At 47.4% G+C, this 26,833-nt stretch overlaps 1 protein-coding gene across 1 annotated transcript in view; it reads right to left on the bottom strand.

The window, feature by feature from the left end:
* Positions 1–21,004: 21,004 nt before the first annotated feature.
* The window catches only part of PDXK (pyridoxal kinase), a 50,012-nt gene continuing 44,183 nt past the window's right edge, over positions 21,005–26,833 (bottom strand). Inside the window, exon 11 of the mRNA XM_075519667.1 lies at positions 21,005–26,374. Coding sequence (XP_075375782.1) covers positions 26,262–26,374 — 113 coding nt within the window. The 3' untranslated portion in view covers positions 21,005–26,261. The remainder of the gene's footprint in view (positions 26,375–26,833) is intronic.

Genomic DNA, 26,833 nt, shown 5'->3' with positions numbered 1-26,833 from the left:
CGAGTAATATTCGGGGTGCCAGAAGGCTCCCAGGGGCTGACCGGGGCTCACAGCACTTACCAGCCCCTTGGATCGGCAAGAGCAATAGAAAACGAGAGACTTGAAACGGTAACGAGCTGCAGACCCGACACTATCTGTAGGTACGGTGTAGATCTAAGAAATGTGGACAGCAGTACCAGGGAGTCGTCCAAAACAAATTCAAAGCTTTAGGAAACAGTTGGCGTGGGAGGTACCACTACGGAGCTGCAAACCATCAGGGAAAGAGGAGAGCGCTGCAGGAGAGGACCGCTCCTGCCCCAGGCTGCCCGGGGCGAGCTCTTCACGCCGGAGCTGCTGTAGCTGCGCAGGCAGGCAAGGCCACTGCTGCCTGCGAGGAGGTGCCGTCCTGCTGTCTGTAAGCGCTGGTGTGGCTGAGCTTTTCCCCATGGGAGTTGCTCCATGCGGAAAGAGCAAGGGAGACTTTGAGAGAGGCAGGAGAGGAAGAGCTGAGAGCCGCTGGTTAGCAAGGGCCAGGAGGCTTCAGTGCCAGGCTCACCCCGAGGAACGTGATAAAAGCAGAAGAGGGACCAGGGGGCAACTTGTGACGCTGGGTGCAAAAGGTGGGTCGAGGCACTGCGACAGCGTGCCACGAGGGTTTCAGCACGCCGAGGCACCTGGCTGAGAAAGGGCCTTTTGCTTGCAAGGGAGCCAGGTGAAGGGGGTGTTTCACGAACTCCATGGCTGTGCAAAGGAGAGAGAACAGAAAAGTAGGAACTAAAAGCGACCTTTCATTCCTCAATGTAGCCAACACAATCCCATCTTCTCCACACTGGTACAAGGGGTGAGGGGTGAGATGAGTTGGTACAAACTCCAGAAAATAAGCTCCTCGTCCATCGTGTATGTTTGAGATCTGAGGCACAGGTGATTGATTAAAATGCCTAGGCTTTTAAAGATTTGAAGAAAGTAGCTAATCTTGTGTTGCAGGATAGCCTCTGGGTTACACTGGAAGCCTGCCGGAGTTGTTAGCGCAGTGTTATATTAAGGAATAAGAAAATAGTAACGTCTGTCCCACTGCAGGCAGGGAGTGCCCCTATCCTCTGGTCCTTTACCCAAGTAACAGATCAATCATTCCGGTTTTACAGAACAGAGGGAATTTACTTGCCTTGCACTAATTATTTGGATATGTTAATAAGTTCCCTGTCATGGCTAGATAATTGCAGGAAGCATCTGAGACCTTAAGAACTGCATCTATAAAACCAGATGCTTAGGTAATGAGGTCTTCAAGAGACCCAGCTAACAGTAATTAAACAGATCACAAGTTTAACATTAAGAGCACCAATTACTAATTTATTTCCTTAGCAAATTATTACTAAATTAGAAATTGCCATTGCTTTGCTCTGTGGATATTTTTTAACTCAAAATGACAACTGGGGGGGGGGGGGGAGAAGAAAGCAGCTCACAAAACCTTTGCTTGTCTCAGTTTTCAGTGTGGATGTAAAGCAGGGGAAGGAGGGAGGACAAGTAAACATCACCACATTTGAAGTAGAGTGATGAGTACCTGGGCACAGAGAGGAGTCTGTGGAGAAGATCAAATCAGAAACTGCAGGAAAGTATTACAGAATTACAGTACATTGGGTGGTTGTGACTCCAGGAGAGCAAGCGTTAAGTGCTCCTTATGGGAATTACCAGTGGCTGACAACAAATGCATCCTCAACAGCAAAGGTGGGGGCACAAGGAGAGAAGTCGGGGACTCCTCTGAGGCCGGAGCAGCAGGGAGGACGAACTCTGCAACACGTAGCAGGGCACTTGCTTGGTGTCAGGGTTTCGATTCCCTGCCCCAACATACGCATTTCCCACGTCTCAGGGAACTCGCAGACCTTCTCTGACTCAGAGAGCAGCTGTGGAAAACAGACAAGGTCCCTTCCCAGCTCACAGGGCGGCACAGCATTTTTGGGACACCCACATACCTTGGTAAAGCAGGAGGATGGGCATGGGAGAGCAGGAATATAAAAATTAAGGTTTAAATTCAAAATACATGAACATTACAAGAACGAAGAACAGCATTAACACTGCTCCATATTGACAGATCAAAGCAAAACCTAGGAAAACACTATTTTCAATTTTTTCCCCATTTCTATCTAATAGACACTATCTAATATTGTTGGTATACCACTGGCATGTTATTATATCATTGGGGGCTATTACTGGAGAAGGTAGTGAACCTGGGGAATTTCATGAATGAGGGGAAGGTTGTGCTGAACAACAGGTTGGCTTTTTTTTTCTACCAAACTCCCCATAAAGGATAAGACACCTGCCTGGGAGAAGGAAGCAAACACAGGTCCCACGGCCCCCAGGACCCCTCATCAGCTTTCCTGCTTTTGATGGCACGAGTCCCAGCTGGCCAGAGCCAGGGTAGCGTCGACAAGAAAGTCTGGCGATTTTGTGGACCCTCAAAGAGGGAACAGGTAGGTCAGTCAGATGAGGAGGAGAGGAGTTTCTTGTGCAGCCTGGTTTAGTTCTTGGCCGTCCCAACAGAGACAGCAACCAGCGCCAAGCACGGGGCAGGGAGCAGACCGAGGTGAGCATGGGCCAAATGAGACCGGGGGCTATTTCCTTTCAGTTTTCTTTTTTCAGTTAAGAACATAAGGTATGCTAAAGGCATGACAAGAAATACATACAAAGTAGTGTTTTTGTAGAAAGGCAAATGTTAAGACTAAACAAGGAGAAGGAGGGCCGTCAACTTATTCTAAAGTCAAGCAACTCATTGTTTGGTAGGGACAGAGTTGTTTCTATGAAAGCATCTTGGAGAACCAGAAAAGACTGTACCTTGCTACCGCTAGTAATAAAATATTGAGAAAAACCCCTTTGGTGGACCAGTCTGTCTGTAGTTGTCTTCCCCTGCACCGTCACTGGAACCTCCCGCTGTGTAAGCATGGGGGAGCAAGGCTGCAGAGCATTAACACCTTCAGCTGGTATTGCTAAATACCCCGGCAGAGCAATACTCCGCATCCCCTGCTCTGTCTTGGAACTGTTTCCAGCCGTGCATCCTGCTCCCCACCTGGCACTGCAGCAAAGCAAGGGCTAAGCCGCCCTCCTCCGGGGCCTGTTCTGGCTACTGGGAGTACCCTGTGCGCTCGGGCATGCCACCCACCCTACCCACGCTGCAGTTTGCCGTGGGCACGGGGGCTGCTGCCCGCAGGCTGTTCTTACAGGGGAAGCTTTCCATGCAAGGGACGCAGCTGGGGATCCTGCTGCTCTGGCCACTGGAGCAAATGCCAGAACCTGGCATCACGCCTGCCAGCTCCCATTGCTTTCTCTGATCCTCACTCTAAACGTACTCTCCCCTACTGCAAATCTAGACCGCTGGGACCACCATCAAGCGCTCTACAGCTGCACGTGTTGCCCAGTCCTAGAGGCTCCATGGCCACCACCAGCTGGCTGTCTAAAGGAAAAATTTGACCCCAAGCCCCAAAAAATACAGGAGTCATTCTCCATACCACTTCAGTGACGCTAAGCGTAGACAGCTACAGCTATTTACTAGCACAGAGCAACGTGGAGCCACACAAGCTCCCACCAGTAGGTGAAAAAACAGCAGAAAATTTAACTGGAGGGAGCTTAAGCAGGCAGGCAGAAAACCTGACCTAGGACAGTTTGTGGATAGGATACCACTGTTAAAGCGCTTATGCTTAAAATACTGCCTGTGGTACGGTATCGATCAGTTTAAAGTGAGAATTGTCTGGTGTTGATGATGCTCTGCAGCACAGCAGGTCCAGGTGCTAGCGCCCAGCCATAGGCACTATAACTCAGTTATACCTACTGGCTCCCCGCGTTCTTCGTGCCATGAATAATTCTGGCCTGCATTTCTTTAAAACTGCTGGCCTTCAGTTTCCCACGTTACTGTTTAGCCCATTCCTGGCTCTTGTCTCAAGCATGGGACTAAACACCCCCGTCACCTCAGAGCACACGAGAGCTCTCAAGGTGAGAGAGCCCTTGCTCCAGTCCCAAGGTTGGTATGAAACAGCACCTGAACCACTTGCGTGTGTTTGAGTGGGCAGTGAAAGAAGAGCAGAGATTTCTGTACACTGGGCACCATCTGGGCAGCGTTATTGTAGCACCTGAGCAGAACTTGCTGGCTGCAGCCGCAACGCTTGCGAGAGGCAGCACCGGAGGTACCTTCCACGTGCATGCGTAGGCGTTGGCAAGGCGATGCACATTGTGACGGTTTCTGGCTACTCCATCTTCCCTCCCTGAGGCTTATAAACGATTTCCCCAGGCTGATCCCATGGTTCTGAGGTGGGGTAGGAGCCTTCAAGAAAAAGTTGAAGAAAACCCCAGTCATTAGTAATGAATTAGGACCAAACTCAACTTATAATCATTGAGGTCATGTGTTAATGCCTTGAATTATGAGTCACTTAATTTTAAAATGGAAACCACCTTACACTTCTTCTCTCTCAGCCTTTCCTTGGCCTTTTGCAAGCCCACACAGCCTGTGTGGCAGCTAATTAAAATGGCACTCTGGGATGCAAAAAGTATAAAAGGACTTTCTAAAAGCCAACTTCTGTCTTGCTCCCCAGTACTCTCATGCTACACTGCAGCTCCTGTGCTCAGGCCAGCACACAGGACCGTACTGCGTCCTCAAAGTCAGCGCTTTAGGATAAGGTCTGTTAACTGCTGAACCACAACCTGAACTTCTTGACTACACAGCACCCTCGACATGCGAGTTCCCAGGCTGCCGCAATAGGCAGCAACCAAGTATCAGGATTTCCCCCGTGGGCTGAGGCTTTAGACAATTAAGTGCGTGCTTTACATATCAAGGTCGTATTTGATAGATAGACTCACTTAAGTGAGCTTCCTCAAAGGGGGGGAACCTTTTACTTTATTCTAATTTACCCTGGTTTTCTGCATCTCTATTATAATGACAATTTGCTATTTTTAGCTTAATTTTGTATAGTCTTGGGCAATTTCCTGAGTCAGCTAGTTAGAGCCCTTTGATATTTTCCCCCCCCATTCTCTAGGACTGGCAGGAGGCCTCCAAAGGACAGGAAGAGTTTATCAGTGTCAGATCAACACAATTAGCCTGTTCTTCTTATGACAACTCTGGAGGGTAAACTCTGGGCCCAGTCAGTAACAGTTCTCCCACATGCACCAAAATTTAAAGCATTTAATTTATCACTTGCACATATTCCCTTAAAATGTGCATTCACCATAGATTAATGAAAGTTAAACAATAAACAAATTACAGTAAGAGTACCCAACCTGGCCTACAGCCAAACTCTTTTTCTTCTGAAACACAAGCCCCCCCAGTGACTTAAAGACATTTGCTGCATATGGCATGAAGGGACAAATGTCTACGCCTGCATGCATATACACGCACGTTATTGAGGTACCCGAGCATCCCAGAATCGTTAGTACAGTTATGAGCGGCAAAGTGTACTCATTGCACAGAAAATCCGAGGTTACAGAGTTGTTACGGTAGAGCAAGAGATGGTTCGAATACAAACCTCCTTTAGCCATCTAATACGGGTAATAACAAGAAGACGGGCACAGCAGCACAGAGCAGTCCTTTCTGGCAAGCTGGTCCAGCCTGGCCCAAAACTCGTGGCAGCACAGCCGTCCTTAGTTTGCTGTTCAAGTGAAGTAGATCAAACTCTGAGGAGAAGAGCATCCCAGCCCCGACAGACCCGAGGGGGACATCCCAGGGCTGGCCAGCTCTGGTTTCTGCTCTACAGCCCAGAGAAATGCTCCCTTTGACTTCATCAGTCCCCGGGGACACCTCAGGAGCACGTTAGTGATGGCAGCGGGACTTGACCCTGCGTGGGAGAAACCAAACCTGGGCCACAGCTCTGTAATGCTCAGAGGGAGGCAGCCAAAAGCCGAAGGCTCATTTGTTCTTTCCCCCCTTCTTCTGGCAGGGGAGCGTAACCCACCGCTGCTCCCTCTGTCCGTCTGTCTGTCCCGCCTCCGGCACTGTGGGGTCTGAGCCCTGCACAGAGGCAGTGAGGTGTCCGTCTGGTCGGTAGCTCAGCTAAAGCCTCTCTCCACATCACCAGCAGGTTGAACTCGCCTTTCCACAGCTTTTTCTCACCCATTTCCTCTTCCAGAGCGTGACTAATGCCCCCCAGCCTGCTGACGGACATATCGGTCAAAAGGAATCAAGCAGAGGGTCCTCATCTGCCTTTTCAGCGGTCGAGAAAAGCAAACCAAGCCTCAAGAGCTGCCTAAGCTCCCAGTGGAGGTTAGTATCCTGCCAGCAAGGGCAGGTGGACCTGCAGTGGGTGGGTGTACGGACAGCCTAAGCCCCACGCCAGGACGGACGGATGCGGCCCAGCACAGGGAAGGGTGGGAGAGGGATGCAGCTGGGGGGCAGCCCCCCGACATGTCCTGCAGCGTGCACAGGGCAGCCGGGAGGACGGGGCAGGCAGCCCCAGCTTGACGGCTTGCGGCGAGTCTGCACAGCCATGCCACCAAACCCAAAGAGCGGGGACCCGTTCGGCACCTCCTGTCCCACAGCAGACAGCGAGCACGTACCCAGCTCCGTCCTGCCTACCTGAGGAGCGATCACTGACCCTTCCCGAGTCACCGCTGCGACTAACCCTCCAAATGCCTCTGGAAGTACTGTAAAGGGCTGGAGCAAAGCCTGAGCACAGGTGGCAGATTTACGTGCCCTAACAGTGACAGGGGGGTTAGGGGGGCTTTTGTTCTTTCGCAGGCTGAAGATAGGAGGTTTAATGTACGAAATCACCAAAGATGAGCAAAGCCAGGATTTCCTTGAGAAAAGGGGCATCAGACTTGCTCACGGGCTCCAAAATAAAGAGGGTAAGGGATGGTACCCGGAGCATGCCCCGATACCACAAACCCATCCCACTGACTGCCACGTTTGCTCGCCTGCTTGCAAATCCCTCGTCTCTGTGATGTTCAAACGTCTTGCACGGAAGTGAGTTTACCCCATAGCTCCTCTTTAAGAGACAGAAACACGTCTGCGGACACAGAAGCAAGGAGGCACCGAGACCACATTGACTGCCTGAGATCACACAGCGGTTACCTTCACGAAACCGCCAGAGCAGGGCACCACGCCTCTGTCTGGGAAGGAGCAGGAGGATGCTGAAGAGCCTCCCGTTGCACCCGGGGTGCTGTGTGGTGGCTCGCAGGGGCAGCTGGGCACCTCCGGTAACAGCGTGTGGCCGTGCACCAGTCACCCTCGGCTCACCAGCCCGTGGGCACCCGGGCAAGGGCGAGCAAGGGAGAGAGGAGACCGTGGTCTGAGTGTGGGGTCAAGATGAGGTGGAAGAAGGAGAAGAGTCAACAGAAACATGCAACGCAGCTGAAAAAAGAAAAGGTGGAAAAATACGGGGTGGATAAAACAAGGAAGAAAAGAAGTAGGAGGTGGGGGGCAGGAGAGGGAGCTTCATCCAAAACCTGACTGACTGCTTCAGGCTGCAGTAGCAAGGGAGGTAGGGGCCGCTCCCGCAAAGCAAGGGCGTGTCGCTGAATTAGTCGTTACTGGAAAACATCAAAGAAGTATCTGTCACTTATGAATAAATAAATAAATAAATAAATACGAGTTCTAAAAAGCAGGTTTCCTTTAAGAGGAAGCTTTAAAATCCTCGCTCCTCTAAAGCTGCCGGCAGGTCCGTGCTCCCACGCCAGGCTCGGCCGAGATGCAGACCCTGCAGACACACTTACACAGGTGCTCAGCTTTATGGCGGGGAAGAGCCATTGCCTTCTCAGGGGAAAACTCACCAGCTTCAGTTCAAGCGCCGTGCTTTGGTGAGGCTTCGGGAAGGAAGAGAGAAAGGGTAGGTGGGCGTAATGACCTACCATGGGGGACATACCATTTTTACCATGGAGGGAAAAACCCCACCCCACCGTCCCCACCTCACTTGGGAAGAGTCACCCAAGAGGGCTGCTCAGAGGGGGCCGGCGGCAGCGCTGCCGCCAAGGTACGTCCGTGCCACAGCCTGACCGAGGTACGTCCAGCCCCGGTGCAAGGGCAGCGCCGCCATGACAGGCCAGGCAAACTCAAACTAACCTCTCTGCTACATTTTCCAAAGCCATTAAATACACCACAATAAAGGTGATTTTCTTTTGAACACGTGGAAACAAAGCTCAGACTTTTTTTTTTTTTTCTTTTAAAACTGCTCTCTTTTTTTTGCCTTTTAAATTTTTTCTCCATTGCGTTTTTGTCTGGTTAACGCTGACTTTCTTTTCTATTTCCAGTGCACCATGCCCCTGTTTCAAAAGGTTATTCCCACCCTCTTCCAACAACTCTGGGTTTCCAGGTAGGCACCTCTTGGGGTTCCCCACCAGCCTCCATCTCCGGCAATGAGGAGCACCCCTCGCCTCGGGGAGGGGCAATGCTGAGCAGCCCAGTGTTTGGGGGCTCCCGGGGGTCTCTGAGAAGCGGGGAGCAGAGAGGGAGAAGCTCCCCAGGCTCTGCCTGGGGCACTGGGACCAAACCAGGGAATCCATTCGCCTGCCGGGCGCCTTGCAGGGGCTGGTTAGCTCAAGTTTGGCAGCCGTGGCAGAGGTTAAGTCAAACATTTCCTACTTCGCTAATAAATCAGCGGCTGCATTATTTCTCAGCTATTGCATCATTATTATTTCATGCCTTACTGTGCTCTGCAGGAAGCCATTTAACAGGCAATAAAACAGTCCCTGGGGAGCGCGGGGGTAAGTCAGCTCCACCCAGGCTCTCACAATATTCCCCAAAGGCAGGGCCCGGGGGACAAGTCACCTCCCTCCTCCAGGGTCACCCCAAAATCACCATGTCCCTGGTCCCAAGGGAAAGGCAGGAACAACCCACTTCTTAACCCCATTTATCTGCCCGTACGAAGCGAGGGTCTCGCTATCCGTCTTTACGTGAAATGCCAGGATTACTGCAGAAAGAGCCTTTATGCTGAGAGTTGACCCCCCCAACCCAAGGCCTCCCAGCGAGCGAATGAGTTGTTAAGGGCTCAGCCAGGTGTTGAGAATCGTCTTTATCCACCCGAGTCTCAGGTGAGCCTGCTTGGGCACAGCCCCAGAAATGCTAGCGACTTGGGGGAGCTCGGGGCAGGCTCCCTGCTGCTGAGGCTGGGCCGGGGGAAGGACTTTGGGGAAGTTCTGGCTTGTGCCCCACGAGCAGCTGGAGGGTGAGGGACAGGCTCTCTGCTGGGTGTCCTCCTGGGCACCTCCCAGGAAAGTGTGCGACAGCTCCTCAGCTTGCTCCAGAGGAGGAAAACAAACCTCTCGGAGATGCTTTGAGGATAAGGTCCCAAGCAATTTCTTAAATTTCTGTGATGGATTCGTTTAAAGGTCTTTTGTTAGGTCTTTTGTTTAAAGACCTTTGTCATGCTGACTATGTTGGCTGCAGTAAACAAGCATCTCTCTCTCTTCTTGGTGGGAGGGTGTTTTGTGATAAATTTTCCAACTTCAAAGCGCATCACATCCAGATGCCCATTCCCACACGTGCTGCTCATCTGCGTGGGTTGATTTCAGCCCCGGTGATGAAGGGAGCAAGGAGGTGGGGAAAGGTCTTCGGTGAGAGAACGGCAGGCCGGGGCTCTGGCGAGGCCAGGTAGCAGGTTGCACAGCTGCGTGGCACCGCTCTGGCTGACGCCTGGGCACCTGGTGTGATTGTCGGTCCCTGCCAGCGCCAGGATGCTGCCGTCAGTCCCTCCTTGCTCTCCTTCCGCCCCCTTGCCCCTGCCCTTCCGTGCCTGCGCTGCTCCTGGCAGCGTGGCGGCTCAGGGAACCGATCCAGCTGAAAAGCAATCCCGTTTTTCAGTAGTTGTGGTTTCCGGCAGGATCAGCTCCTTGAAAACAGCTCACCATGGGCTTCCTTGCCAGCCGAAGGCAGGGCTCTGGGGGAAGGAGCAGTGGTCGGTGGGGCCACAGCAGCCCTGCACTGGATCCGTCTTCGTTGCCGTGTAGCTGCATCCTCCACTGCTTTGAACCATATGCGTTTAACTAGCAGAGCACTTGGAAAATTCACCACACACCTGAAAACCTATTCTCTCCCTGCCTGTGCCACCCCGGCCCCTCCGAGGTACGTACAGCCTGTTGCAGCCGGTGCTGCCGAACTGGCTGCTTGCTCAGAAGCTGCAAGAGCCTGAACTGTGCCAGTGGGGTAAAAAAGCCAAAGTCTCAAGAATTATTCAATTCCAGGGAATAACATCGGTGACCTCTAAAAGTGGGCCTTAGATTATTTTGGCATGTTTGCTCTTACTGACAAGGGCACCTGTTCTTTTCTAGTACTAATTTAGCAAAACCGTGTAAATATTAAACACAAAACTTAACCTTTACTAGCATTCGTAATTTTTTTTGCACTCGGGCAGGCTTGCTGGATCAACAGCACAGCTTAAAAAGCCCAGCTGTAGGAGCCCAGGCTGAAGATACCCGAGTGGGTTAGTGCCGTATCATCACCCTCAGCACCCGGCACCCAGCTGTGAACCACTGGACGCTGGGTACCAGTGAAGGGGAGTGTTAAATTCCTCCCCGGCTTCCCTGCAGTTAAGGTATTGCTGAAAGCAGAAGATTTAATTGCCTTTGTCTTAGCAGGCGCAGCTAATGAGCGTTACGAATAACGCCATGGCTTTCCAGCCCTCCTGAAGCCGTTCGCCGGACCCGACTCATAATTCAGCTCAATTCAAAAGGCTCCCAATGCTGTGTATTACCCTTCTCTTTATTTTTTACACATCTTTGCTTATTATTCAAACTAGTCTTTGGAATAAAAGGGGGACAAGGGGGTGTGGAGGTGGTGGCAGCTTTTATTATTTCCTTAAAATTCCTCTTGGTTATGTGGCCTGCAACAATCTTCTGTGGTGTTTGAAACTAACGTTACTTACCAGAGGAAAACAGGAGAAAAAAAAGAAAAATACCCACCATGTTTCTATGGCAGGGCTAACCAGCCTGCTCCGCGGAGAGGGCTCGGCTTTGGGCAGCCGCGGTCCACGGCAGGGACAGGAACGTGAGGACTCCAGCTCCTTTCATCCGCAGCAGCGCTCCTGGGGCACAAATAGGACAAGCAGAGCTCAATGGCAGAACGTGGCCTTTCTGTAGCAGTTTTAAACTCCCTGTTCAGAAGCTGACTTACATCCAAAAATACTCCCCGGAGTCACACCTACCTCGTGTGTGTTTTCCTCCTTTCATTTTGTTCCCCCTCGCTGCCTGGTCCTGGCGCAGCTCCCGTGTCCTGCCAGCTTCACCTACTCCCCCCTCTTCAGACCACTCAGACGATGAGCAACGCGATGGCTCAGTCTCTGTACCACGACGGCAGCATTCACACCCACAAAGGAGACAGCAAGGACAGCATTTGTCGCCCGACTCTCAGCTCTCCGGGCTGCTGGCCGGCTCAGGCTGACTGCCCTGGTGACCTCCTGTGCATGCAGGAGATGCTCCTTTTTTCAGGAGACACTCCTCTTTTTGGGACACGTGAGAGCTGTGTGTCTCGCGTTGGCCACAGAGATCCCCCCCGAGGCTGGCATGCCCCCACGGACCCCCCAGATCGTATTGCTGGCACGGGGGGCGGGTGGGACTGGGCGATGGAGAGAGCACGTGGCCGCCCCCGCTGCTGCAGAGGGACCTGCTGGAGGCTCTGCTAGGTTTCTCCAGGAGGAGCTACCACTCCTCCCAAGTCTCTCCTTACTTTGCATATGCTCCAATTCTTCTCCTAAGCAAACTGCAAAGAAGGACAAGACGAATACAAAAGGGCCGCTGCTCACGAGAGGAGAGAGCCCCAGCTGGTGCTGTGCCCCATCTTTGAGGACAGCAGGGCTATGAAGAGGACAGCAGCTTCAGCAATTCCCCCTAAAACATTCAAATCGCCTTTTCAGCCCCTTCCCCTGGTTCCTTGTCTCCGTTCCCCAGAGCCAACAGCCTCCAGGGAAAATCGGGCCGTGCTCCCTTCCCCTCCACACTCACGCCAGCCGTCAGCTGGAGAAGCCAGCCAGGCTGGCTCAACACATATCTCTTCCAAAGGCTATGGTGACAGGCTGCTGCCGTAAATCAGGCACAGGCTGGAGCGTGGGCTGGTGGAGAAGGGCACCGTCACCGTGCTGTCAGGCAGCGACAGCAGCGCCTGCAGGGGCAGCACCCGCTTTGGAGAGGGAGCGTTTCAGGAGGACCCTGGGGTTAGGAAGGTTGAAATTCTCTGGCTGGGTCAGACTGATGATAGTATCCCTGATGAACACATAGAAAGCAACTTTCTAATATATACGTATGAGAAGTATGAGCGAGAAGTATGAGCAGTATGAGAAACAAACAGGATGAACTGGAAGCGTTGGGCAGCTCCCAGAGCTACGGTATGGTTGGTATTAGTGAGACGTGCTGGAACGAGTCCCACGATTGGAGTGCTGGGATGGAGGGCTCCAGGCCGCCCAGGAGGGACGGTCAGGGCAGGCAGGTGGAGGAGTTGCACTGCAGGTAAGGGAGGGGTTTGACTGTACAGCCCTTAGTGGTGATGTGGTTGAGAGCTTCTGGGTGAGGACTAGCAGGATGGAAAACAAAGATGTTGTAGTGGGTGTCTACTACTGATCATCCAGCCAGGATGTAAGCACTGATTAGTCATTCTATAGGCAATTAGGAGAAATTTCTGTATCGGGAGCCCTTGTCCTTATGGGAGATTTCAACTTCCCAGACATGATATTGCCATGATACTGCTGAGATGAGCAGGTCTTGAAAATTCTTGAAGTGTGTAGGAGATAACTTCTTGTCAGAGGTACTCAGTGAGCCAGCTAGGAAAGATGCCCTCCTAGACCTGCTGTTTGTGGAGAGAGAAGGACTCGTGGGGGATGTGATGGTACGTGGCTGTCTCGGCCACAGTGATCATTAAATGGTTGAGTTTAAAATTTTCAGTGTAATGAGAAAAAAGGACAGCAGAGTTGCTACCCTGGACTTCAGGAGAGCAAACTTTAAGCTATTCAGGGAGCTATTTAGCAGAGTACCCTCAGAATCTGCTTTTGAGGGCTTAGGAGTCCGCGAGTGCTGGTCAGTCTTTAAGAACCGCCTTTCAGAAGCACAGGAGCAGGCAAGTCCGTTGTGTCGTAAGACAAGCAAGCAGGGCAGAAGACCCCTTGTCAGCTTGGCTGAACAGGGACCGCCTCGTGGAGCTCAAGAGGAAAAAGGAATTGTATGATCTCTGGAAGCGAGGTCAGGCTTCGCAGGAAGATTACAGAGCCATGGTTCGTATATGCAGGGAGAAGACACGAAACGCCAAAGCTCAATTAGACTTGAAACTGGCCAGCGTTGTGTCAGATAACAAGAAGGGCTTTTTTAAGTACATTAATAGCAAGAGGAGGGCTAAAGAAAACATTGGACTGATACTTGTAGAAGACGGTAATCTGACTAATAGAGATGAAGAAAAACCAGAGGCATTCAATGCATTTTTTGCCTCAGTCTTTAGTAATATTGATAGACCTTGGGCTGCCTGGTCCCCTGATTCAGAGGACTATGAGTGTGGGAACAGTGACTTCCCATTTGTGGACACTGAAATTGTAAGGGACCAGCTGTATCAGCTGAATGTTCACAAGTCCATGGGGCTGATGGGATTCATCCCAGAGTACTGAAGGAGCTAGGAGATGTTACAGCAGGACCTCTCTCGATCATCTACCAAAGGTCTTGGGAGTCTGGGGAGGTGCCTGCTGAGTGGAAGCTAGCCAATGTTATTCCAACCTACAAAAAGGGCGTGAGGGAAGACCCAGGGAACTACAGACCTGTTAGTCTAACCTCAGTTCCTGGAAAAATTATGGAGAAGATTATACTGGGTACTACTGAAAGGCATTTAAAGAATAACGCAATCATCAGGCACAGTCAACATGGGTTCACAAAGGGAAAGTCCCGCTTAACAAATTTGATATCCTTCTCTGATAAGGTCACCCACCTAGTGGGTGAAGGGAAGGTGATGGACGTAGTTTTGCTGGATTTTCGCAAGGCTTTTGATGCTGTCCCTCACAGCATCCTTCTGGAGAAGTTGTCCAGCTGTGGGATGAGCGGGTTTACAGTGCACTGGCTGAAGAACCGGCTGAAGGGCAGAGCTCAAAGGGTTGTAGTGGATGGGACTACATCTGGCTGGCGACCAGTCACCAGCGGTGTTCCTCAGGGTTCAATTCTAGGGCCAGTGCTGTTCAATGTATTTATCAACGATGTGGATGCAGGAGTTGCATGCGCCATTAGCAAGTTTGCTGACGATACCAAGCTGGGAGGTGCTGTTGACTCTCTTGAGGGACAAGGGGCCTTGCAGAGGGATCTAGATAGGTTGGAGATTTGGGCTATGATTAATGGAATGAAATTTAACAAGTCCAAATGCCGGATTCTGCACCTAAGACAGAGTAATGCCAGGCACAAGTATAAATTGGGAGCGGAGTGGCTGGAGGGCAGCCCTGCAGAAAGGGGTCTGGGGGTGCTGGTCGCAGCTGGCTCCATACGAGTCAGCAGCGTGCCCTGGCAGCCAAGAGGGCAAACGGCACCCTGGGGTGCATCAAACACAGTAGAACCAGCCGGCCAAAAGAGGTGATTATCCTGCTGTATTCAGCATTGGTGCGGCCTCGCCTGGAGTTCTGCGTGCAGTTCTGGGCCCCACAGTTTAAGAAGGACGTGAAGGTCCCTGAATGCATTCAGAGGAGGGCACCAGAGCTGGTGAAAGGGCTGGAAGGCATGTCCTGTGAGGAGCAGCTGAGGGCCTTGGGCTTGTCTAGTTTGGAGAACAGGAGGCTGAGGGGCAACCTCATGGCTCTCTACAGCTTCCTGAGGAGGGGACGTGGAGAGGGAGGTGCTGAGCTCTTCTCCCTGGGATCCAGTGACAGGACGTGTGGGAATGGTTCAGACCTGCACCAAAGGAGGTTTAGATGGGACATTAGGAAGCATTTCTTTACCGAGAGGGTGGTCAAACATTGGGACAGGCTTCCTAGACAGGCAGTCAATGCCCCAAGCCTGTCAGTGTTTAAGAGGCACTCAGACAATGCCCTTAACAACATGCTTTAACTTTTGGTCAGCCCTGAGTTGGTCAGGCAGTTGGACTAGATGATCGTTGTAGGTCCCTTCCAACTGGAATAGTCTATTCCTTTCTATTCTAATATTTTGTTCTCTCCTGTGATGATGGACGTGGTCCAATCATTAGCAGGGAGACACCTTGATCATTCAAGAGCACACCTACACCTGGGATTAGCATTCACAAAGTGTCTGGATTAGCTATGTAAATAAAATTGAATAAATCAAGGCTCACAAGATGGGATCAGGAAGGCGAGTAGCTGTTGTCGTACCTCTCCTCTTGGCCTGCCGTTCAGGAGACCTAACCCAGCAGCAGCTGGCAGGGTAGTCCCCCTCCTGATGCTGGCCTGAGATTTACTGCCCATTCTTACCACATAATTTACAACCAGTGAAACCTCAATAACTGCAAACAGGGGCTATTTAAACACCTCACATCCCCAGAGGAATCCAGCATGTCTTACCTAACCTTATTCCTCACGGTGAGGTTTTGAAATGTCCCGGCACAAGCAGGATTAAATACTTTCCTTCTAGGTTTCAGGCATTCTTCACAATCATTATTTGGAATTACCCAGAGCCGCAGGAACTGGGGGGCAATGGGCAGGTAACAGCAAGGCACTGCATGGGGGAGTAAGGTTTCCTTGGGCGGGATTCCCGGGCGGAAAGCTGCGCCTGGCCGGCTGAGAGGCCCCTGCCCCGTGCTGCAGCTCCCGGCGGTGGAAGGCAAGCAGAGGAGAGGCAACACGCAGCAGGACAGGCACGAGGCTCAGCTCCCAGAAACTCACAGGAGGCATTTGCGAGAAGGGGGCAAACACCAGCACACGAATCCCACAGTTACCATCTCCAGTAAAGCTGGGCAATCCCACTTAACTGGGGAAGAGAAACATCACCGATGAAAAAAGGAAAAAAAAAAAAAAGACATTTAGGAAAGGAAATGTATTTTATTGAAAAAAAAAATTACATTTCACTTATACACCATGAAAATACTGAGTTGTGTGTTATTTTCATAAGAGGAGGTTAAGACTTTCACAAGAAAACCACATTCTTTATTACAGCGTTACTCCACGAGATGAGGCTCTGGTGGCATCTGCACTGGGCGTTTTCACTAAACAGTAGAGCAGGACTAAATGTGCTTTGGGCAAAAACCCTAAATATTGGCCTCCTCCAGGTGCTACTCTGCGTTGAAGACATGGCACTCATTTGGTCAACATTGAATTATTTCTGAATTAGAGACAAATCTCAAATTTTCTCTACTCGCTTAGATGTCAGGCAAATTCACGGCTATCCCTCCCCTCCATTTTTAGCAATCTTGGTTTTTATTTCCCATTCAGCCAGCTAAAAGCATAGTAAAACGGCATATAGGCTGTCACCCTCCCATCTTCCAGAAAGAAAACAATACTGAAGGGGATCCATTGCACTAACAATCACTAACAGCCAATGCCAAGATCACTGGATGGTGCTAAATTCTCCAGCGCTCCCTTCCATCATTGCATCTCCAGCAGCCAGCCCTGCAGTCTTCTTCCCTAGCAAGGCACGTATTCACATACAGTGCGTATCAGGCACGTGAATACATGTGCTGTACTAAACGCAGGGCACAGGACAGGAGTACCTGTCTGCAGGAGGTATCCCAACGCCATTTGTCACATCGCTTGGCAAGGCATCTTCTGAAAACCCCTCATGAACTAGAGACCTTCGGTGTGGTAAGATTTAAAAATCTGTAGGCAAAAATAAATACTAATGCCGCTTAAATTCCCAGGTGACTTCCCTTATTTATTTACTTACTTATTTATGTGATTTCTTCCTTACTTAAAGGGGACGGGAAGGAAAAGAGCCAGACCTGGACAATTCTGGCAGCATGCGAGTGCTGTGAAAGCGGAGTTGAAACTTTCTCCACCTGGACCTTCCCACTATGTTCCCTAGTTAGGTAACTGCTTTATTCTATGCTATTTTCTACTCTGCTAGGCACAAGCATCACACAGATCATTAAGAATGGTCACACAAAATCTTTTAGCGCTATAATGTTTTTGCGATACAGGAGGTGGGCTGGACTGAGAACACCAAACTCAGATTACTCAATCTGCAGCTCTTTCAAGTACTTAGCTGAGAAAGACTTCTTTTCTTTACCGCTAACAGTGCAGCTTTGAACTAGGTTCTGCCTACCCAGCACCTCACTGCCAGGAAAATAGGCAACCCCATTCTCCCCCATTTTGTCCAGCTGCATCTTCCCAACCCCTCCCTAGCAGGAGCGCAAGTGCTTATCTGTTCCCAGGATGAGAAGGTTAAGAGAAATAAAGGAGATGAAAACTTCAGGGGTTTCGGCTGGATAAATTCCCCACTGGTTTTAGCTCCTTCACTTCACTCACTAAGGGGACAGGCCAGTGCCAGCGCCAGCGCACGTGATGGGAGAGGAAGGTTAGAGCGCAGTTTGATGGCGTAGCTGAGCTGGACAAGTTAGATCTGATAGCAGCTGACAATTCTCTACCTTTTCTTTTCCAAACAACAAGAGCCTAGCCTAAATCATCTGAATAATTCACTTTTAGAGTCCCTTGTTCTCCATGGCCTATAGATGAAGTCTAGGGCAATTACGAGGTTCCTAAAACAGGCAGGCTAAACTAGGTTCCTAAAACAGGGAGGAGAAAGAATACCCTGCCGCCTTACACTGCAGCCAGGAAAGCAGTGCCTGCGATGAACAGTGTAAAACCTGTTCATCACAGGCTTTACAGTGCATACGGAGGTGTGCTAAAGCAGAGCTTTGGTACAGCACTTCGAAATGAACAGCCCAACAACTTCACACAGACCTCATCTCCCACTTGCTCAGAATAACTCCTCCGCGTTTCCCCCAAGGGAGGGTGCAGGCAAAACCGGCACCCCGCCGCCACCACCACGGCTATATTGCGCCCACAGATTCCCAGGGGAGGAAAAGCCAGGCGCAGCGAAGCATGCGAAACGTAGCTGTTCCCTTCTGCAGCCTCTCTCCTCGACAATGCATTATTAATCTCGGTAATATTTTTCTCGCTAACTCAGCAAAGCAGAAGTACTTCTCTTTTAACATATCCAGAGCTCGGGAACTCTTGAGAGAAAAAACCTCTGATCAATTCTCCCCTACTCTTTGCAGTAGTGATTTATTCGGAAGTGTGGTGAGGATGCTGCCGTGTTTCTTAAAAGAGACATAATAAATGACGGTCAGTTTTTCCAGATCCCCAACTGTTGCAGTAGGAGAACAACATTCAGCAGAGGGCCATACTCCGCAAACTGATTTACGTTGCAGACCCTTGCACTTTCTAGAGAGCCCCCAAATGACAACCAAAAAAACCCCCCTATATATATATATATATGTATGTATATATGGATGGTTGTGCTTTAGCCCTGGTCTCCCAGCTGTAAGAAACAAAGACTCCAGTAAGTATAGCAAGATGAAAAACTCATGCTCTGATTTTCAAACATGCTAACAGCTTGCCCTTTGACGGAATGGGATTTTGTTGGTAACTCATCTCTTCTGAAAGCTAATGTATTTATGAATTTAAATTCAGATCACCCTCCTAAAATTCTTCACATCATTACAACTGACAAACTACAGGGAAAAAATCTTTACTTTCTCCCATTTAGCCTACTCATTTATCTGTTGCACACATTCAGCACAAGCTATGAAGTTAGCTTGGCCAGGTTCATAAAATGTGAACGAGCTAGTTTTGTTCGTCTCTTGGCTTGTCCATTTATATGTTGCTATTAAGCACTTGTAAGATCCCCCAGTCTTATTTAATTAAATAAACAAATCCCTCAGCTATTTTTAACCTGTCCTAGATGTATTTGGTATTTTATTCCAACGCAAAATCCAAATTTCAGGCTTATGCCACAACTTACCTGATTTTATAATGGATAAGGTAGCAATATTTAGGGTTTTCTTTTTAAACAATGGTATCGACCATCCTATTGCCTCTCTCTACGATCAAGCGTACAAGCCTTACTGCAGCAAGAATACAACTTGTAACTGCCAACCAGAAAAATACACAAACACTACAAAAGCCTACAGTTTCATTAGAAATTAAATGATTTGCTATTACACAGAACTTCATTGTTTTTCTGGCATAAAAGTCATTGAATTACTACATACGCCTCAAGGACAATCATTAAGATGTGTAAACATATAACAGGTCCACCTAGTCAGTACAAAGCACCACACAAACTTTAAGTACATAGAAAGTTTGCTCATAAATATTTCTTTGTTTAACAATTCAGCACTAAAAAAATATTACTTAAAAAGGCATCTTTTATTAAGTTATTCAGTTTGTCCAGGGCTGGTGGGGTTGTACTATCCCTACTATATTACAGCCACCTGACTCTTTTCCAAGCCATTTTACTTTTCTGGAAGAAAAGGCTATGTGTGGCTGGGACCCAAAGCTTCAGCACAATCTATAAAAATATAATTCTTTAAGACCTTCTGCTCACATCCTGAAGGCCTACACAGCCAGCCCCCAAATTCTGTTTCCCACCCCCACCACGTTGCAAATAAAGCTTCAACACACACACACACACACACAGAGTACATATATTACACTCTTCTACACACAGATTTTTCTAAATAGCAATGCAACCACTAGGGCAATAGGTAAGGAGTACATGTGATTTCAGTGGTAACATATGGCACAGCCTTCTCATATTGCTGGTTTTCTCTATCTGAATTATGTGCTGCCTTATTCACTGCTCTGCAAATTGTGGATTTATTACTGTTTTTTGCACTGTGGAGGCACTAGGTCAGGAAAGCGTGCTTATTTAGGAGCATACTTGGGGGCAGCCGTTTGCCTCGAGGTCCATTGCTGCTGGAGCGGTAGAAGCACCAAACTGGTGGCTGGTGGCGCTGGGGCTGTCACCTGGCACTGGTTTCCTGGTGAAGCAGACGGCAGCTTTCCTAGGCCAAACCGCATTCTTCCCGTCTGGAAAATGTGAGAACTAGCTTGGGCTCTCCTGAAAAAGTGCACTGACAATAGCAGCTCCCTTGCATTCTGCATTCAACGCCCTTCACTGGGCGCTTAGGGCACACTCCTCCAGTTTCTGATTGAACCTCGTGGATTTACCTTCAATCTGCTCCTGCATGCATGTATAAACTTGCTGTTTTACTCATTTATTTAAAAGAGAAGAGCTGTTTTCAGGGCTGTGATGGAACATCTCAAAGCTTAGCTTCCATGGTCGATATGTGTCTTTAATGGACGTGTTTTAGAAAGCTACAAAACTGTTCAGCAGTAGGCTCTCACTTACCAGAAGCAAATGTCTTTCATGAAGAACAGCTCTCTGAATAATCTTATCCTGTGATTCTAATGGGAGTTGAATGACTAGTCAATGAGCCATTAAGGCTGCAATGGGATGTAAAAGAAGAGGTTGTGTTTCCATTTATGAAGAAATATTTTAGTTTCAGAGTGACTGAAATTTGTAACACTTACTTCTCAACTTCTAAAAGTACTCTTTAAATGGGCAAGGACCTTTACTCAGGAGAGGTGGTTTTCTTTAGTATAAATATAAGCCAAACTTCTCCAGTGGGCATAAGCATCACGACATAGCACCTTCCCCAACTACCAGTGCTCTCGTTGAACTGGATACCTGCTCTCTTCCTCTTGCAAAACACTGCCGTAGGAGAGACACTGGAGAGTGCTGACAGAAGCACTTGCTCTGACATGCAGCAGCAATTGTTTCCCACCATATAGCTTTGTATGCTCTAGCCTACACAGTAAGGTAAAAATTACGCTGTGAAGGGGAGTGCTAAACACTGCACAAGAAACAGACCTCAAAATGAGTTGTGGTTCTTATTCCAAGCCCCTCTTCTCACCTTGTACGCAGGAATAAAGAGCACAACACAGAGAGGTCCTACACATGCAAGTAAGAGGCATACAAGAGCAGTGGTGCAGAATCCCAGCAGCTGTCTTCCCATTAAACTTCTTTTAAAAAAAAATTTACACAACAAGGATGTTACTCACTTCCACATACCTACTATCTTACAATGAGATGATTACAGCGCACAAATGTGCGCTCTTCCATTAACTACCCTTTCTCTATACTAGGATATAACTAAGGAAACCTTTAATTACATCCACTTTATTCAGCAAGACTATCAAACTGTTCTTGTTTTGTTTAATTCTGAAATGATTAACATATTCAAAAATAGGATCTAACAATTTGTGTGTGCACAGTATATTAAATGTAGATGCTTTTATTACAATCTTCCTTGCCACATATTTTAAAATAAAATAAATCAATACAATCACCATAACAGTCTCAGACAACAAATTAACACCATCCAATCAAGACACAGTTAAGATGCTCAAAAAGGCAGTATGAGTAGCTGGAAACCTTGGTCCTCCGATTCTTTTGTATAACACATTGATTATAGATTTCTCCCGTTTATGATAAAAATCAGCAAACATTAACAATTTATACTGCAGATTTCTTAAACGTTTATATCGAGTGTGAATAGCATTGATTTTAGCACAATGTCTTTATGCACGTCTCCCAAAGAGGTACATGGGAATTTTAAGCATGTAGAGACTAATCCGGGCCCAGAATGGAGCAGATCATTTATAAACAACTTTTGGTCTCTCCTGCACCATGGCTCCGCAAATGAGTGCACTTGCAGTAGTCAAAACGGCTGACCACATACACTGCAAAGTTCATTCCAGAAAAAAGGGATCCAGCACAAATTATTTCCAGTAAATGAAAAGAAAGAATGGTGGGGAAGTCGACTGGACACAAAGACAAAGCATTCACCGCTCCCATGCCTACATGTACTTCAGCATTAGAAGCATCCTTCGCTGCTAACTTCACACGTACACGTGGGAGTACGTGTGGCAGTGAAGTTACCAGTCCCTAACTGGTGAATGCTGGACTGGTGGGTTACAGACACCTTTCATGCTGTTAGGACGGTCATGGAATATTATCCATTAGTTACTGACTCCACTCTCCGGGCTAAAGTGCTTGTTCTTCTGTAACCAATTGGGACCTAAACTAGTTTAGACTAACCATTTTTCTTTACCTAAGGATCCGCAAGTGGATCAGACAACCCTGGTAAGTCTCCTCCAAGCCCTTAAATAAATAGTGGGCAGCTGTCTAATACTGAGACACTTTCCAGCTGCACCAGAAAGACAGTAGGAACTCAGAAATAGATACAGATATTATATGCAGGAGGAGAGGAGGAAATAAAAGATTGGACAGGACTGTGCTGAGTCTTTGAATTTTGTTCCACAAACATTATGAAAAAGCGCTGTGTAACTCTGAACAAATGAAAATGCATCCAAGTATTAAGTATGTATACCTTGACATTTAAAAATACCTGTTAGCCTGTTGTGACTACAAAACATTAGCTACAGAATATATTTACAGATAATATCTGATGTTTGTTCCTGGCAAGAGATGTTAAGCCCAATTCTTCACTGAAGACATAAACCTGACCTAATTTAGATCAGGTCAGTGTGAGTTTAAAACAGACATCACATGAGCAACTCCCAGGGACTTAAGCAGAAGCAGCTAGCAACCCATTGCTACAGAATCCAGCTACTGCACAATATAAACTTGCAAATTGAGCACATTAGTATCATTATGCTTTTTTTTTTTTTAACATGGATATGTCATAGATTCTAAGGAAGGTGTGAATTACTGAAATGATCCATTCTTTGAAGCAATGGGAAAAGATCACACCTGACAGGTGTAAGCTGCTCCAACAAACATAGCACTTGCTCTTTAACAGCAAGACGACAGTTCATTATGGTTTACAGATAAAACCTTGTTTGCAAGGTAGCTTTAAGTTTCCTAAATTCCAAGCTTCTTTATTTCAGAGAAAACCAGCCCTTGCCTTTCTCTCACTTCTCTTGTGAGTGTCTATTTTTTTTAGTGGCAAAAAAAATTGTGCTGCCTCACACTTACTCAAAGGGCTTTTCTGTAGTACGTCCTTACAACAGGTAGGGTTTCTTTGACAGCAAATTTTGACAGCGCATACTTATTGCTGCTTAAAACAAAAAATTAAGAGGCCAATTTTGAGCGCCTCTCTCCTATTGATCCCCTGATGTGAAGAACTGAAGAACCTCAATTTTGCACTGCACTAGTGCAGGAATGGCCACCATATGGCTGTCAATCTGGCCCCATGCAGCTCCCAACCCAGGCCGTGTTACATGACTGGCAATGAAGCTAATGCTGGTGCAGGGGGTGCTGGGCAATCCACAGCCCTGGCTACAGGAGCCAGTGCACCAGGAGCCACTTCCAGACCCAGCTAAGATCTGTGCTGGAGCCATAGGACCATAGAAATCAAATGTCATTTACTGCACGTGAACTGCTCCTGGGATTCATCTAATTCGTGGAACTCTGAGGGATGCAGTAGAGGTCTCAAAGCTTGGCTGAAGATTTTTGTATGTATGTGACCCACAGCAGCTGCAAGACTGGATACAGCTGGATTAGGGTGTCAAGCGTAATGCCGCAAATTCGACCATGATATGTACAGGCAGGGAAGTTCAGTATGTTGATCCCTCCAAGAGGGATGGTAGGGACCTTCCCAAGAGGATGGTAGGGATTATATGCTTCCATGTGAAATAGTTTAATTTTAAAAGATAAATAAACTCATAGTTTTGTTTGGAATATGGCATGCAACACTTCTTTAATCAATGCTAGAAACAGTTAAAATCCTTTTGTGTTTAACTGTTGAAATGCATCACCAGCTACAGTATTTAAATATCTTTGCTAAAAGCAACTATCTCAAAAAAGGCAATTGTATTCCTGGCACAACTGCCCAAGCAAAAAGCAGTTTAGCTAAAAAGGGGGCAAATTATTAAAATTGAGCTATTTCCTAGCCTATCTGGAAGTTTGTGTCTCAGGAAGAAAAAAACCTATTTGCATCAATTTAAAAATACAGCGCTGCAAAGAAAGGCAATTCATTGTACTTCACAGAATCACAGAATGGTTGAGGTTGGAAGGGACCTCTGGAGACCGTCCAGTCCAACCCCACTGAGCAAGCAGGGTCAAGTACAGCACGTTGCTCAGGGCCATGTTCAGTCAAGTTTTGAATATCTCCAAGGACAGAGACTCCACAACCTCTCTGGGCAACCTGCGCCAGTGTTTGATCACCTTCACAGTGAATTATAATTTTTTAATGTTTAAATGGAATTTCCTGTATTTCAATTTGTGCCCATTGCCTGTTATCCCTTCGTTGGGCACCACTGAGAAGAGCCTGGCTCCTCGTTCTTCACTGCTTCCCATCAGATATTTATACACACTGTTAAGATAGTTCACATCTTTTTACATGCTGGATATCAGCCATGAGCTCATCTCTGTTACTGACTGCTAATTTTAGCAACTGTTCACATCACCAAAATTATTATTGCTAGAAAGTTATTTCATGGCAGTGGTTACTAAAAACTGTGGCAGTAGAGTCACGTTTTGTAGGTCATTTATGGGGGGAGTTTCCCCTTAAAATTCTCAAGTCATATGAATTTTCTTTTTTCATTTTTAATGTCAAATGCATGAGAGGAAATAAAATTATTATTAGTCGTTGAGAGTGAAAGCTTGAAGTTTGCCTCTTACATTTACTGCAAAACGTGTTCATCTCTCAAATTTCATTTGCTTCAGAGGTACTGAAAATGAGGGATTTCCGAAATGTATTAATTATGAAATCTTACTCTATGAAAAAAAATCTATTCAGCTAAAAATTCACTTTAAGGATAAATTACTCTTCTACTAGGTGAAACCAATTAACTTTTACAATGGCAGAAAATCCACAAAAATGGTGGGATAAGTGAAGACTTCAGTGGCCAAAGCCATCTCCAAACCAGCTCTTCTGGGGAGTCCCAAGCTATGCAAGTGTCAGTATCAGTTAGGCAGCTGTGATGAGGAAGATGCAGGAAAGGTATCTGGGAGATATCCAAGAGTGAGTTTCCTGAGCATACTCAGGTAACCAAGAAAAACTCAGCCCTTTCCTCTAATGCAAATTTGCTTCGTGTCACTGCAAGTAGAAATGCAATTTTAATCTCCCTATGCCATCTGAGACAAATAAAGCTCATCAACTGAATTTGGACTTAACAACACACTAGACCTCATCTTGGGAGAGGCAAGAACCTCAGTCCCATACAGAAATCATACGGAAGTACGAGTGGTCAGTACCTGTCAGCATATCTGTCCTACTGGTATAATATGTGGCTGTGATGTATAGGATGCCGAAATTATTAAGAATCACATTTTGAAGCCTTATGAAGCAGAATTTTCAAATACAGATGCATTAATAATAATGCATTTCTGTCATCTCTAATCAGCATAGGCTGCAGAGACTTGCATTATGAACAAATTAATTTTGTATGTTTCACTGCTTTTGGTAAACATATGTAACTTACTAAACCTTACCAAACTAAAAATATTACTTTTACCACATTGCTTCATTGATAAGCCTGCCAATAGTGCTCACTATTGTTAAGTGGAAGTGCCCTACGTAGTTTGTAAATACATCCACCCATGAAGAACAAACTAAGGTAGCCAGCTTTCAGGGTAAGAGCTGCTTTGTCTTTTGTCCTTACAGAAGGTTTGTCCTTAGTTAAAAACTAAACAAAGAATCACACCTGGTCTCGGAGGTAGAACTACAAACTTCTAATCAGTGCTACTGAATTACCTTATTAATATTATCTTATTAATGAAGAAGTTTCTGGAGCAGCTTTTGGAAGAAAATCATGTGGGCGCCCACAGACGTTAGAAATAAGCAGCCAGTAACTGCAAAAACTGAAACTGTGCATAGACAAGAAACAGGAGCAGTTATCAGTAACATGAATGACACCTCAAGGTCACTTCAGAGTACTTAAATGCCAAACATCTTCAAAGTACTCCTACACACAACCAGAACTTTGTGTGTAGTTTTAACCCTGCTTAGTTTCATAGCAGCTGAGATACTGAATACCAGAGTAGGTAACCAGATATCTCCAGGAAAAGGGAGCATGGAGCCAGCTCCATTGGCACTAGATGCCATCTTGAAATATATTTTCCAGTCAGTCAAGCATTCCATTAGCAAATTCACATCTAAAGTCTTTGGCAAGGCAGGAACATTGTACTCTCTTGCCCTGGGTAATTACACAGACTAAGTGAATTTGACAGCCATTTTGATACCTGGTAACATGCTTCAATGCACACTAACTGTTTTGTTTTTAAAACTGAGCAAGGCCAGCACATATGTTTGAGAGTGGATATCTGCCTATGCTGGGCACTATTTCATGAAAGTCAGGTTTCTGTCACAGATCTAAGGCAAATATTACAATTTACAGGAAAGAAATGAGGACATCAATACATTGTGCGTTATTGGAGACGTACAGCCTTTATAACACGGTGGCTTTCACTATGATCTCTGGGTTTTCTATGTCCTTTTTGCTTTGGACCATTCTCAGTTCCAGCTGGGCTGAGTTTGGTTTGTTTCCTTCTCCAGCTTGTGCTAAAAAGATGACATAGGAATGTCATTAAAAACAGCAGTATAAAAAGAAACAAGTTACATTGTGCTGTTACCCCACTATTTTTTCTACCCTCCTCCCCTCCCCAGTCTCCTTTGCTACCCCCTGCTAAGGGCTTCCAGGGCGGAAGATCCAGGTCAGCACTGTGATTTCTTATCACCCCTGTTCTGCACCTCTCTCCAGGAAAGAAACACGGCTCTGCTGTTACCCAGGTCAGCACTGTGATTTCTTATCACCCCTGTCCTGTGCCTCTCTCCAGGAAAGAAACACAGCTCTGCTGTTATTAGAAAGTGACACAGACATGCTCCAAGGACCCACAGATCCCATCTGGATCTCCTTAGGAACTGAAAGACATGGGAACTCCAAGGGGAGAGAAGCTGAAAAAAAAAAATCGCTCCTTACATGGCCAACACAGCAAACAGTCAGTTTATTATTAGTTGATA

Source organism: Mycteria americana, chromosome 1 (genome assembly GCF_035582795.1).
Source record: "Mycteria americana isolate JAX WOST 10 ecotype Jacksonville Zoo and Gardens chromosome 1, USCA_MyAme_1.0, whole genome shotgun sequence".
NCBI classification, from domain to species: Eukaryota; Metazoa; Chordata; class Aves; order Ciconiiformes; family Ciconiidae; genus Mycteria; species Mycteria americana.
This window is presented reverse-complemented; position numbering and strand designations above follow the sequence as displayed.